The following is a 12,237-nucleotide window of genomic DNA, read 5'->3' as shown; positions in this document are numbered from 1 at the left end:
AATCCCTTATACATTGGGAGGTATCACTTCACCTGTAATTTCCTAATGAAGTGTATTCTTCCAGAGAAAACAGCGGCCACCACTGAGTCTGCAACTCAGTATATAGTATATAGTTTCTCACCATGTGAAAGGGCTCTTGTTAATGTTTCACCAAATCTAGGAATTATGTAGAAAAGAGTACTTTTTATTATGAAGTATAAAATATATGGAAATTATTACTTTAATTGTTTTAAGGTGAACAACAGTATAAACAAAAGCATCCCACATGTTCTGTCTTCTTCATAACTCCATCCTCTCTCCTACAAGTAATCACTATCATTGCTCTGACTTTGATGGAAATTGACTCCTTCGAGTTTTTTTTACAGTTTGATAACCTAATATACATTACGTCCTTGAACTATATTGTTTAGTTTTGCCAGTTTTTGTTATTTGGGTGAAGGGAACCATACATTGTGTATTCTTTTAAGTTTAGTTTTTTTTATTCAGCTCTATTTTGGTAAAATTCATCCGTGTGTGGCTTTAATAGTATTCCATGATATGAATATACCACAAGTTTTCTTTTGTTGGCACACATTTGAATTGTTTCCAGTTAGTGAGTGTTATGAACTGTGCTCCTGTGAACATGCTCGTACATGTGTTATGCTGTGTATTATAACTCCCATTTCTCCAAGGCCTGTAGGAGAGGAATTGCTGAGTAATAGGTTATGTATTTTTCAGATTCACTGGATAATGCCATACCAGTTTGTAAAGTCATTATACCTATTTGTATTTTTACATTACATATTACAAATTTCTTATTTCATCTAATATGGTATGTAGTAGGTAATTTTTAAAAACAAACTTATTACTTAAGGAACCTGAAGTCTAAATTCTCACATATATATGCACCACTTTAATATTTGTTAGTGATGTTTAGAACCATAGAATTTAAGAATATTCTTAGGTTTTAAGAGGACCCAATACATAAAGTTTTCTTTTCCCCACCCAAGTATAGAAACTATATGTGTTTGAGAGAGAGAAAGAATGAGAGAGACAAACTCTGAATTCAGAAAGGTGGAAACCAAAATAACAACTTCAGAAATAAAGGAATCTGGAGGGTAGCTTTATATCTGTAGCCAAAAAAGGCTAACACTGTACCACAGATTTATGCAGACTTAACCAGTCAGTCATTGTCACAGCTGGAGAACTACAGGCCACCTTACTGAGATGGGACCTTAGTGCATATTAAATAGAGAACAGAGCAGAATGCATACTTGTTACAGGCAGGCTGGCTTCAGAAGAGTCTGTGCTGCTCTTGCCCAGTTTCTTTTCCTAAAATGATCCGAAGAACCTTCTGAGAAACAGGCTTGGAATATTAAGCCTGAAGTCTCTCCACATGGGAAAAATGAGTGTTCTTAACCCTGCCTGCACATTATAACCACATGGGTAGCTTTATACTTGAAAAATACTGATACTCTGCCACTGACCAGTTACATGATATTAAAGGAGGGTGGACAGTAGTGAGAAGTGGGGAGGGCAAGAGCATGGTGGTCATTCCAGTCGTCCAGTGATTCCAGTGGACAGTTAGGGTTGAGAGCTAATTGAGTTAATGTCGCCACTGTGACTGGAAATGGCATTGCACCTATATCCAGGAATGCTTTAGAAAGGAAAGGCTTTAATAATCTCTTATTATAATAATAAATAATAAATCTTTATTGTAACGATCTTTTTTTTTTTTTTTTTTTTTTTTTGAGACGGAGTCTCACTCTGCCGCCCAGGCTGGAGTGCAGTGGCCGGATCTCAGCTCACTGCAAGCTCCGCCTCCCGGGTTCACGCCATTCTCCTGCCTCAGCCTCCCAAGTAGCTGGGACTACAGGCGCCCGCCACTGCGCCCGGCTAGTTTTTTGTATTTTTTTAGTAGAGACGGGGTTTCACCATGTTAGCCAGGGTGGTCTTGATCTCCTGACCTCGTGATCCGCCCGTCTCGGCCTCCCAAAGTGCTGGGATTACAGGCTTGAGCCACCGCGCCCGGCCTTATTGTAATGATCTTTACTTAGATCAGTCCAGTTTAGGGGAAGCCTCTATGCAATACCTGGGGAGTTTCTGTAACCTCTTCCCTGTTAATAGACTTGCCTTCAGAGACTCCATGCCAAAATGTAACAGAACCTGCAGATGCTCTTCTCTGTACGGCTAACCTACAGGGCTTGTTCCCCAGTCAAGAGAGCCTGAGTACATTTCCTCTCAGCACAATATTCTTTATCATTGCTGAGGCTGTATTGCCAAAGTATCTCTCAGGATTCTGCCATCCATTTCACTTTTTTTCTCAAGTCAATCCATAATTTGCTTTTGTTTTTTCAAATTACTATTAAAAAACATTTTCATCGTTAGCACAGGAACTATTTTTTACTGATTGTTTTTATTTAAGGTTTGTCTTCAATTTTAACATTAGCTTGTAGTTATATATTAGCATGTTGACTGATGTTAATAATTGGAATTTGACCATCTGATCATCAATTTAAATTTCATTTCCATGTTAAGCTATATAATAACATAGCTACACTGTCAAAGTGTATGCATGTGAAATCTGCCTTTTTTACATTTTAAGCAAAATTACCTTTTTCCTCTGTCTTTTATCCTCAGAATGGGCAACAGCTATATCGGCACATATATTTGGGTTGTAAAGAGGAAGACAACGTTCAGAAAAACTATGAACTTCTTTATACTTCTCTTGCTCTTATAACTATTGAACTGGCTAATGAAGAAGTAGTTATTGATCTCATTCGATTGGCCATTGCTTTACAGGTATGCTTTCATAACCATTCACTGCAGAATACATTTTTTATAAAGCAGACACCATCTTTGAAGTATTGCCTTTATCCAAGGACATGAATTTTAAAAGGGAGTTATCTAGTTGTAAATCTAAAATACTCAAGACTATGATCACATTCTTCATTTATTCCTTTTACATATGTTGCATAAGCATCAACTTGTGTGCTAAATATCCTTCAAGGCCATAGGGATATACTGTGATGAAGAAGACAGACACAGTCCCTGTACCCCTGTACCCACACTTCCTACCCTGGGGGGATAGTCATTAAATAAGAATGACATACATGCAGTTGTTTAATTAGAGTTGCATAAGTGTTATGTAATAGAAGGACAGTATGCAATGGCTATATGTGCACGTGTGCACGCGCGTGTGTGTGTGTGTGTGTGTGTGTGAACAGGAAAGGCTTTCCTAGGGAAGAGAGTTTAAGTTGAAAAATTTAACTCTATTGTAAATGAACATTTATTTTCCTCTCAGAATTGTTTTAGAAAATAACTTCTGATAAAGTGGCATTTTTGTTAGCTTTCCAAACTACCTGCAGTTTTCCAGTGTAATCAGAGAAAATGCTGGTGGAGCATAAGAACTTGATCTCTCTGATGTGTTTGTTTCTCATTAAAGGACAGTGCAATTATCAATGAGGATAATTTGCCAATGTTCCATCGTTGTGGAATCATGGCACTGGTTGCAGCATACCTCAACTTTGTAAGTCAGATGATAGCTGTCCCTGCATTTTGCCAGCATGTTAGCAAGGTAAATGTATTTAGAAAAGTCCTTAAACTTGAATTTTGTACAAAATTGCTAATTTTATTCAAATGATGATTATTTTTAACTTTGGTGATTATGTATCAAATTAAGATAATTCTATAAAAATATACAGCCAGTAAACTGAAACTACAGCTAAAACTGTAACTACTGTTTTTATATTTTCTTAGATGAATGTTGTTATAATAGTTTAATGTAGTGGTTGAATGCAATATATGGTTTTCTTCTAGAATACCTTATGTAATTTATTCTGTGACTTTTTTCCTTTGAACCCTTATGAATCTTGGTATCTAAATTTTCTTAAATTACACTCTTTTGTTGTTTATTCTAAACTACTTGAGGCAGATCTCAAAAGTTCAATAATTAATGTGCATCCCAGAGAATTGTCCTATGTCTTTCAAATATATTTAGTTTTCTTTAGCAGTAACTCTTACATCGTTATTTGCATAACTTAATAAACATTACAGTGCCCCCAACTTACCTAGCAGAAAAAGTCCACTTTTAAAGACGTCTGTAAGAGAGAACTTTATTTTTCTTAAATTGGAAGCACATCGTTTAGTCCTTACTAAAATGTAGGCTTTTAGTGTAATCTAAGAAACAAAACTCATCCATTCATTAATCAGATATTTGAGTGAATAATTGATGCCCACCACTAGAGAATTAAGTATTACAAAAGCAGAGTACCTCTTTGCTCACAGTTCATTGGAGGAGCTAGACCACACAAGTGCCTGGAGACCTTGTACACAGGCTGCAAAAGGTAATGCAGCAGGTGGAGGATGGTGATTTGTAAAGCGATTTACAAAATAGTGCATTTGAGAAAATAGATATTCTTGCTTTATCATACTAGGCTTAATCAAATGTAATGTGTCATCATTTTTTGCTTTATATATTACTTTATTGTCACAGTTTTATCTGTTAAATTTTAAAAATAATAAATGTGAAAACAGACTACACTTGGGCTGTAAACTTAGCTTAAATTCAAAAACAGTGATGGTATTTCTTATAAATGTTTAAAGTTGTTTTGTTTTTAAACTGTTTTCCAAATTTTTATAGCAAGGTCCTGAGGGGTGGGATTTTTGATTTTTGTTCTGTTTTTGAATATTTTTTAGGTTATTGAAATTCGAACTATGGAAGCCCCTTATTTTCTACCAGAGCATATCTTCAGAGATAAGTGCATGTATGTTAATCTTTACGTTTTAAGAATGGGGTACTGACTTGATAAACCAATCAGTAATAATTATAAAGGAGTAAATATTGTTACAGTAATTCCTGGTGCTTTATACTAATCATCATTTTGTGTCTGTCATTTAATTCATTTAATTATTTCCCTTGTTATAAAAGGGCCTGCACATTATGGATGTTGACTCATGCACAACATGGAGTCAATCTTGAAAAAGTTTTTTAAGAATAAGATTTGGCCGGGCGCAGTGGCTCACGCCTGTAATCCCAGCACTTTGGGAGGCCGAGGTGGATGGATCACCTGAGGTCAGGAGTTTTAGGCCAGCCTGGCCAACATGGTGAAACCCTGTCTCTACTAAAAAATACAAAAATTAGCTGGGCGTGGTGTCATGTGCCTGTAGTATCAGCTACTCAGGAGGCTGGGGCTGGAGAATTACTTGATCCCAGGAGGCGGAGGTTGCAGTGAACCAAGATCACACCACTGCACTCCAGCCTGGGCAACAGAGGGAGACTCCATCTCAAAAAAAAAAAAAAAAAACCTACCCCACTTTTTAAAAAATGTTGGCTGTCTCTCTTAAATATAGCATATTTTATGTTCTCATATGTAAATGATCAAACCTTTAAGAGAATACGGTATCCTGTTGAAGACGTTCAGTAATAGGTAACAATACTCAAAATATTGTGGAAGAAAGAATGTATTAAGGAAAATCAGTGTTATTTCCTGCATTATTTCTTGTTCTCTAAAGAAAAGTATATATATGAATAATTTTTTGTGTGAACTTTTGGGCTATAAAAGCAGTTTATATTGAAAGCATCAGTAAGATAATATCAAGCAGTTTGAAAGGAAGGTGAAACCTTATGTGGGTGGGCAAGTACTTCCTAACACTTAGCTGGCTAATACGGTTTTCATTAACAGTCAGTGGGCTGCATTTTTATTTTGTGCCTCAGTACACTTTTTTGTTAACATGACAATAAAAGCTACATTTAGTGTTCTTTATTACTTAACAAGTGAAGATCAGCAGAGTAATATAAGGCTAAATTCACTACTGGAATGTTACTGGGAGAAGAATCACTGCAGAATGGTTAATATATGGGACCGCATACTATGTGTTTTTAAAGAGCTCAAATTAGTTGCCTAAAATATACTGATTTTTCTGTTACTACAGTTTACATTGTGTTTATATTTAGAATATTGAGGCTTTTGCTCTGGAATGTTTTGCATAGTAACTAATTTTTGCTCAGTAATTTAATACTGAATGATTGTTGCTTTGATGAACTTGGCAGGCTTCCAAAATCTTTAGAGAAGCATGAGAAAGATTTGTACTTTCTGACCAACAAGATTGCAGAGTCCCTAGGTGGAAGTGGATATAGTGTTGAGAGATTGTCAGTTCCGTATGTACCGCAAGTAACAGGTAAGAGGAGGATAATTAGAACTCTCACTCTGGTGATTGCTTATGTTATAGTAATTTTTTCATTACCCAGTTAGCAATGAAAATTAATTCTGGTGTATGTCCTTACTATAGCCCAGCCATTTTCAAATGCTTAAGAGTATTTACTTCTGTTTTTTAATTTTGCTATTGAAAACCTTCAGTAAATCTCTAACAACATAGATATGATTTTACCACGAGCAAATCAAGTCCTTGAATATTTATTGTTACAATACTTAATATTTTATTTAATAGTATATTTTAAAGTGAGATCTTTTCTCATTAAATGATACTCTATTTAAGTTATGGAAATTGATGAAAATTGTTTAATGATAAGTGATTATTGAGGTTAATGAATTAGACAACTTTTGTTATTTGAAAGAGTACAGACTGTTGTTATATAAATAAAACTACAAACTTTTTGAGTTAGGGATTTTTTTTTCTCTGTGACCTATATAGTCCCTTCTATTCTTCCCATTGCCTGAAATAATTCTGTTTGAAGGTAAAATTGCATAGTGTCTTGTATTCAACCTTTACTGTAAAAATTAAAATCAAAGAATTTATGTCTTATGCTTTCATTTTCATTTGGTGACTATATAAGTAGATTTTGTGAGTTAGTTCTTTCTTTGGGGATACCTCTGTTCTACAAGAGAACCATTTGATTTCACTTAGAAAGATTTCTGGATTAGTCACTACAAGTAGGGCAGTCTTTGTAAATGGCTTTTTTTAAACAACATGGATCCAAAATACATACATTTAGTACAGTAATAATTGTTCATAACAGTCTGAGATGTTAATGAGTGCTTTTGCGTTTTCTTTTTAATTTTATGCTATAAAAGATTGTGTTCCTCAGGAACTCCTTGAGGAAATAAAAGTGCTAAGAATAAAACATTATTAGAGCTTTATAATTTAAAAGACTAAAAAAAAATTTAAAATCTTTTAACTCTTATAATTTGAATTTAGCTCTCTTTCCTTCAAGCAAAAAACCTCTTAAACCCAGGCACAAGCACAAAGGTAAATCCAGTTGTCAGTTTGGCCTGCCCTTTCCCTCACCTGTCCTCTAGGAAAATAGCTTAATAAAATGTGCCTTTTAGAAAATGGGGCCAGTGGCCTGCATATTTTCTGTAATTAGTTTAATTATTATTTTCCTTTATCTTCCTTATAGCCATAGTTTATTTTTACCCCTGTTATTTCTCTTTACCCTGTTCCTTTAACTCTTAACAATTTTTAATGAAAGCTCTGGTACTTTTAAAATTTTTAACAAATGGTCTGCACTTCCCTGATTCCTCCCACCCCTAAAAAAGATGTATTCTCTCATAATGCATCTCTGCCAATGACTGAAAGAATTCTGAATGTTTCAGTGTCTACTTAATTGTATAACTGCATAGAAATCCTAGATTTTTCTGATTTGTAAAGACTGATAGTTTAGAACCTGTCTGTGGCGTGAGTATCCTACCTTAATGCAGAAACAGAATAAACAGTGATATTTTATGGGATACTGAATCTGTTTTTCTGTTTTTTTTGTTTGTTTGTTTGTTTTTTGAGACGGAGTCTCGCTCTGTCGCCCAGGCTGGAGTGCAGTGGCGCGATCTCGGCTCACTGCAAGCTCCACCTCCTGGGTTTACGCCATTCTCCTGCCTCAGCCTCCTGAGTAGCTGGGACTACAGGCGCCCGCCACCGCGCCCGGCTAATTTTTTGTATTTTTAGTAGAGACGGGGTTTCACCGTGGTCTCGATCTCCTGACCTTGTGATCCGCCCGCCTCGGCCTCCCAAAGTGCTGGGATTACAGGCGTGAGCCACCGCGCCGGCCGGGATACTGAATCTGTAATTAAATTACCTTTTGCTATGTAACCATCAGATAATTCATTTAAAAACTTGAAGAGATTTAAGAACAATGTATTAAAATAAAAGGCAGAACATATTTAGTTTGTTGTGTATCATGCAATACCCATCATCATCACAATAGTAGCTACCATGTATTATGCACTGTGTGCTAGGCACTGTGATAAGTGCTTTGTATTCATTTTCTTATGTAATTCTCATAATGGTTTGGTGAGGAAGGTAGCATTATCTTTGTTTACAAATGAGGATAGTGAGGCTAAAATTGAATTAAATGATTAGGTGACACCACTACCAGCCTCTCCAGTTAGTTGCTTAATAAATTATTTGATTTCACTATTTTTCAGGGGCTCAAGTATTGTTCACACATCCAGAAAGATCCAGATTGATTTTTATCATTTATTTCTCTAACTTCTCCTGGGTACCTACAATTTAATATATATCAGGCACTGTTATGACTTTCATAGGGTAGCAAGATGTTAAGATGCAATTCTTATCCTCAAGGAATACAATCTAGTGGGAAAAGCAGATGAATGATTGAAACACAATGATAACTGGATCTAGAGAAAGAATGATGATCTACCTCAAGTTTATTGAACTATTGATGCCTGGCATCCTAATAATGTGGTTGATAAATGTTAGCAGATTATTGTATTTTACTTTAATCAACCTAGAATTCAAATGAATAGTGTATGTTTAGGCCTGTGCCAAGTACTGCTTTATGAAAACAGTAGTGTCCCCCATCTGAATCATTCAGAGGTATCAGTGGCTTCAGTCAGCTCATACAGTTATTTAAATATTAAGTGAGCACCTCCAGTGTGCCAGCTGCTGTGCAAGCAAAAGCCAGAATGAACAAGACAGGTAGGTCTCTACTTTGACAGAGCTCACAGTCTCTTTTAAATGTATTGTTTACTTGAACCACAAAACACAGCAGATGATTGGTATTATTCTAGGTGCATAGGAAATAAGTTAATTTCATTATATAATTTTTCTCTAAGAAGATAACCAGGCAATTGTAATATGACTATACCGCTATGATTAGGGACATTTTGGGTCCTCCAATAGCAGGTAAAAATATTTAATCCAGGTTTGGCGGGCCAGGGATGTCTTCCAGAGGAAAAAGCCTCTAAGCTGAGCTTGAAACAGGTGTTAGGCAAGTGAACTATGCTTCATATGGTAGTAACAACATGTGTGAAGGAATGAGGTAGGCAAGAACAGGATTTGTTCTGTGAATTAACACAGAGTGATGACAGACTTCAGGGAGCGGAGGTAGGAATTGTAAAGCAAGGTGAACTAAACTCTGTTCTGAAGGCAGTGGGGAAGCATGAGTGATTTTAATCAGAGGATAACATGATCAGAGTTGCATTTTAGAAATAGTACTTTGGTTGTAATTTTGCAAACTGGGGATGGGGTGACTATTTATTTTGATGGCATGTTAGTCATCCTTAGGAGAAATGACAGTGGCCCATAATAAAGAGGCATCAGTGAGAATATTGATTGGTATGGAGAGACAAGGAGAAAGCCAGGGATTTTGTCCAGGTTTCTGGCTTGGGCGCTTGAGTGGATGGTGTAAAACTGAGGGGACACATAGGATTTACTTACCATTTCATTTGCTTGTTTTTTTGTGTACGTTTTGTTTTTCTCGGAGGGATGAGAGATAAAACTGGTGTATTAGTCCGTTTTCACGCTGCTGATAGAGACATACCAGAGACTGGGCAATTTACAAAAGAAAGAGGTTTAATTAGACTTACAGTTCCACATGGCTGGGGAAGGTCTCACAATCATGGCAGAGGGTGAAAGACACTTCTTACATGGCAGTGGCAAGAGAGAATGAGGAAGAAGCAAAAGCAGAAACCCCTGATAAACCGATCAGATCTCGTGAGACTTACTATCACGAGAATAATGTGGGAAAGAGCAACCCTCGTGATTCAGTTACCGCCCACTGGGTCCCTCCCACAACAGGTGGGAATTCTTGAGATGCAATTCAAGTTGAGACTTGGGTGGGGACACAGCCAAACCATATCAGCTGGGCTGAAGTGAAGAAGGAAAGAAGTACATATTTCAGCTGAAACTCTATAAGTAGTTTTGAATCTGGGGTGGTAGAAGGATAGAGTTTTTGTTAACAGAAATAAATAGGAAAAAGTGGCAGGTTTTGGAGATAATCCTCGTGTTGAGTATCTTTGAGAGTGGAGCATGCAAGTAGCTTGAGGCAGTTAGGAGTTAGGACTGGGTTTTGTGGGAGGGTTAGGAGGTTATACATGCAAATTTTGAAAAAAGCAACATAGGGGATTTTGCTAAAGCCTTCAGGGAGGATGACTTCTCACAGTGAAGGCATGGAGATAAAGAGGATGGAATGGCTTTAGACAGTTCTCTTTTCCTGAGGAGAGGCCGTATTGGGAAGGAACGTAAAGCCCCAAAGCTGAAAGTCTCAAGAATGTGAAAGGAAAGTAAGGTAATGTTAGAATGTGGGTGCTAGGAGGTTGGGGGGTGAGAAGGCAGCTGTAGAGGAGCTTCCAAAAAGGGAAAGGTAACTTGGCACAAATTGCTGAAGCTTCAGAGAAGTAGAAAATTGATTAAGACCTTTCTTTGGATTTTCCTGGAAGGTGATTATTGATCACCTTTGAGACAACACTATATTTCCTTTTTGTTCTCAATGATTTTGCCGCTCAGGGACCCCTTTCCGGCCCCCATACTTCTCTTTTCTTTTTTTATTATTGGCTTCAACATGACTCTCTTTCTGCAACCCCTCAGCTTTCATAAATTAACCCAGAAATTCTTTTATAGCCTCCTTTGAGAGAAGTCCTTATTTTTACTTCCGGAGAGACCTTGAAAGTTAGTGTGCCTGGATGCTATAAGCAGATCAGCAGGGATGACCGCATACTGCCTTGGGCAATTCCACTGATGTGTTTATGTCCAGTTACTTATATCAAAGCATATCATTATGAAGGAAAAACAAAAAATACAGGATCTAAGTTAACTTAGCAGTAGCCACATGCAGGATATAAAATATTCTCATCCTGAAAATTCTTGCACAACAATGTGTCCTGTTTTGTTGCAGTTGAGTATGTACTGATTCTGTGCCTTCAGCCTTCATGCAGTAGAACCTGAGTGACTTTTGTATGGTAGATACAAAACCCAGAGTCTCACTGAATTTCATGCATGGATATATAGGTCAGACATCAGTGTACATGACGGTAGTACAAGGCTGAAGGATGATGGAAGGGAAGTTCATTAATAACTGATAGTAAGTTTTTGTAGCTCAGAAGAAAGAGGGACAAGTAGAAATAATTGGAGTAATATTTAACACTTAAGGAAGCGATGTGATGTTCAAATAGGCCTTGAAAGATAAGAATCTCTATAGTGAGGAGGATAGCAAAGAAAGACAGGATAATGACATGTTTCTAGAAAGCAGATATCCTACAGCATGCAGAGAGGTTAGAAAACAGGCATCTTTGAGTTGAACACTAGATTAATTAGGGAAGGCTGAAGTTACTGTTGGTAAGATCTGATGAGAGAGCCTAGAATGTCCTTTTAATTACAAGCAGTTGGGGAGCATAGCTTGGGGAGTTATGTGGTTAGTGTTTTAAGAAGCTTAGTTAACATGGTGGTGACATACAGGTAAAATTGTAGAAAAGTCTGCCATTAGGATGCACTGCGTTACTGGTTCTCAGCTAAGGGTGAATTTTGCAATCTTGGGGAAATTTTTAGTTGTCACAACTGGGACGGAGAGAGATGGGATAGGCCTGTTGGCATCTAGTGCGTAGAAGCTAGGGATGCTGCTGAACATCTTATAATACAAGGGACAGCTTCCCACAACAAGAATTATCTGGCCCAAAATGTCCATAGTGTCAAGGTTAAGAAACCCTAGCTAGGTTATGCTATAGTAGCAAACAACCCCAAGTTCTTAATGGTTTGAAACAGTAAAGATTTATTTATTGCTCAGACTTGCTGTACATAACTATGCATCATCCACATTCTGGAATTCAAGCTGATGGAGCTACCACTGTCTGGTACGTTACTCGTACTGTATTGGCCAGGACTTATTACAGAACCCCTCCTAACCACAGAGAGGACAGGAATTGCAATCCTGTCACATCCCCAGAAAGGGCAAACTGTAATATTGACTAACACCATTAGTTACAACCATGGAAGGCTACCTGGGAGTAGAGGAGTAGTCAGTAAGAGAGAAACCAGTTTCTTGCTGATTGCTTTTAATTCGTCAAT

At 37.1% G+C, this 12,237-nt stretch overlaps 1 protein-coding gene across 5 annotated transcripts in view; it reads left to right on the top strand.

Annotated features, from left to right (window-relative positions):
• The window catches only part of EFR3A (EFR3 homolog A), a 101,270-nt gene that overhangs the window by 68,770 nt on the left and 20,263 nt on the right, over positions 1-12,237 (top strand). For all 5 annotated transcript variants that reach the window (XM_050801596.1, XM_050801598.1, XM_050801599.1 and 2 more), the window contains exons 15-18: positions 2,620-2,781; positions 3,425-3,556; positions 4,678-4,745; positions 6,032-6,159. In XM_050801596.1, coding sequence (XP_050657553.1) covers positions 2,620-2,781; positions 3,425-3,556; positions 4,678-4,745; positions 6,032-6,159 — 490 coding nt within the window. The remainder of the gene's footprint in view (positions 1-2,619; positions 2,782-3,424; positions 3,557-4,677; positions 4,746-6,031; positions 6,160-12,237) is intronic.

The sequence above is a fragment of the Macaca thibetana genome, chromosome 8 (genome assembly GCF_024542745.1).
Source record: "Macaca thibetana thibetana isolate TM-01 chromosome 8, ASM2454274v1, whole genome shotgun sequence".
Taxonomy (NCBI): domain Eukaryota; kingdom Metazoa; phylum Chordata; class Mammalia; order Primates; family Cercopithecidae; genus Macaca; species Macaca thibetana.
The sequence above is the reverse complement of the archived record's forward strand: the minus strand, read 5'-3'. Positions and strand labels throughout refer to the sequence as shown.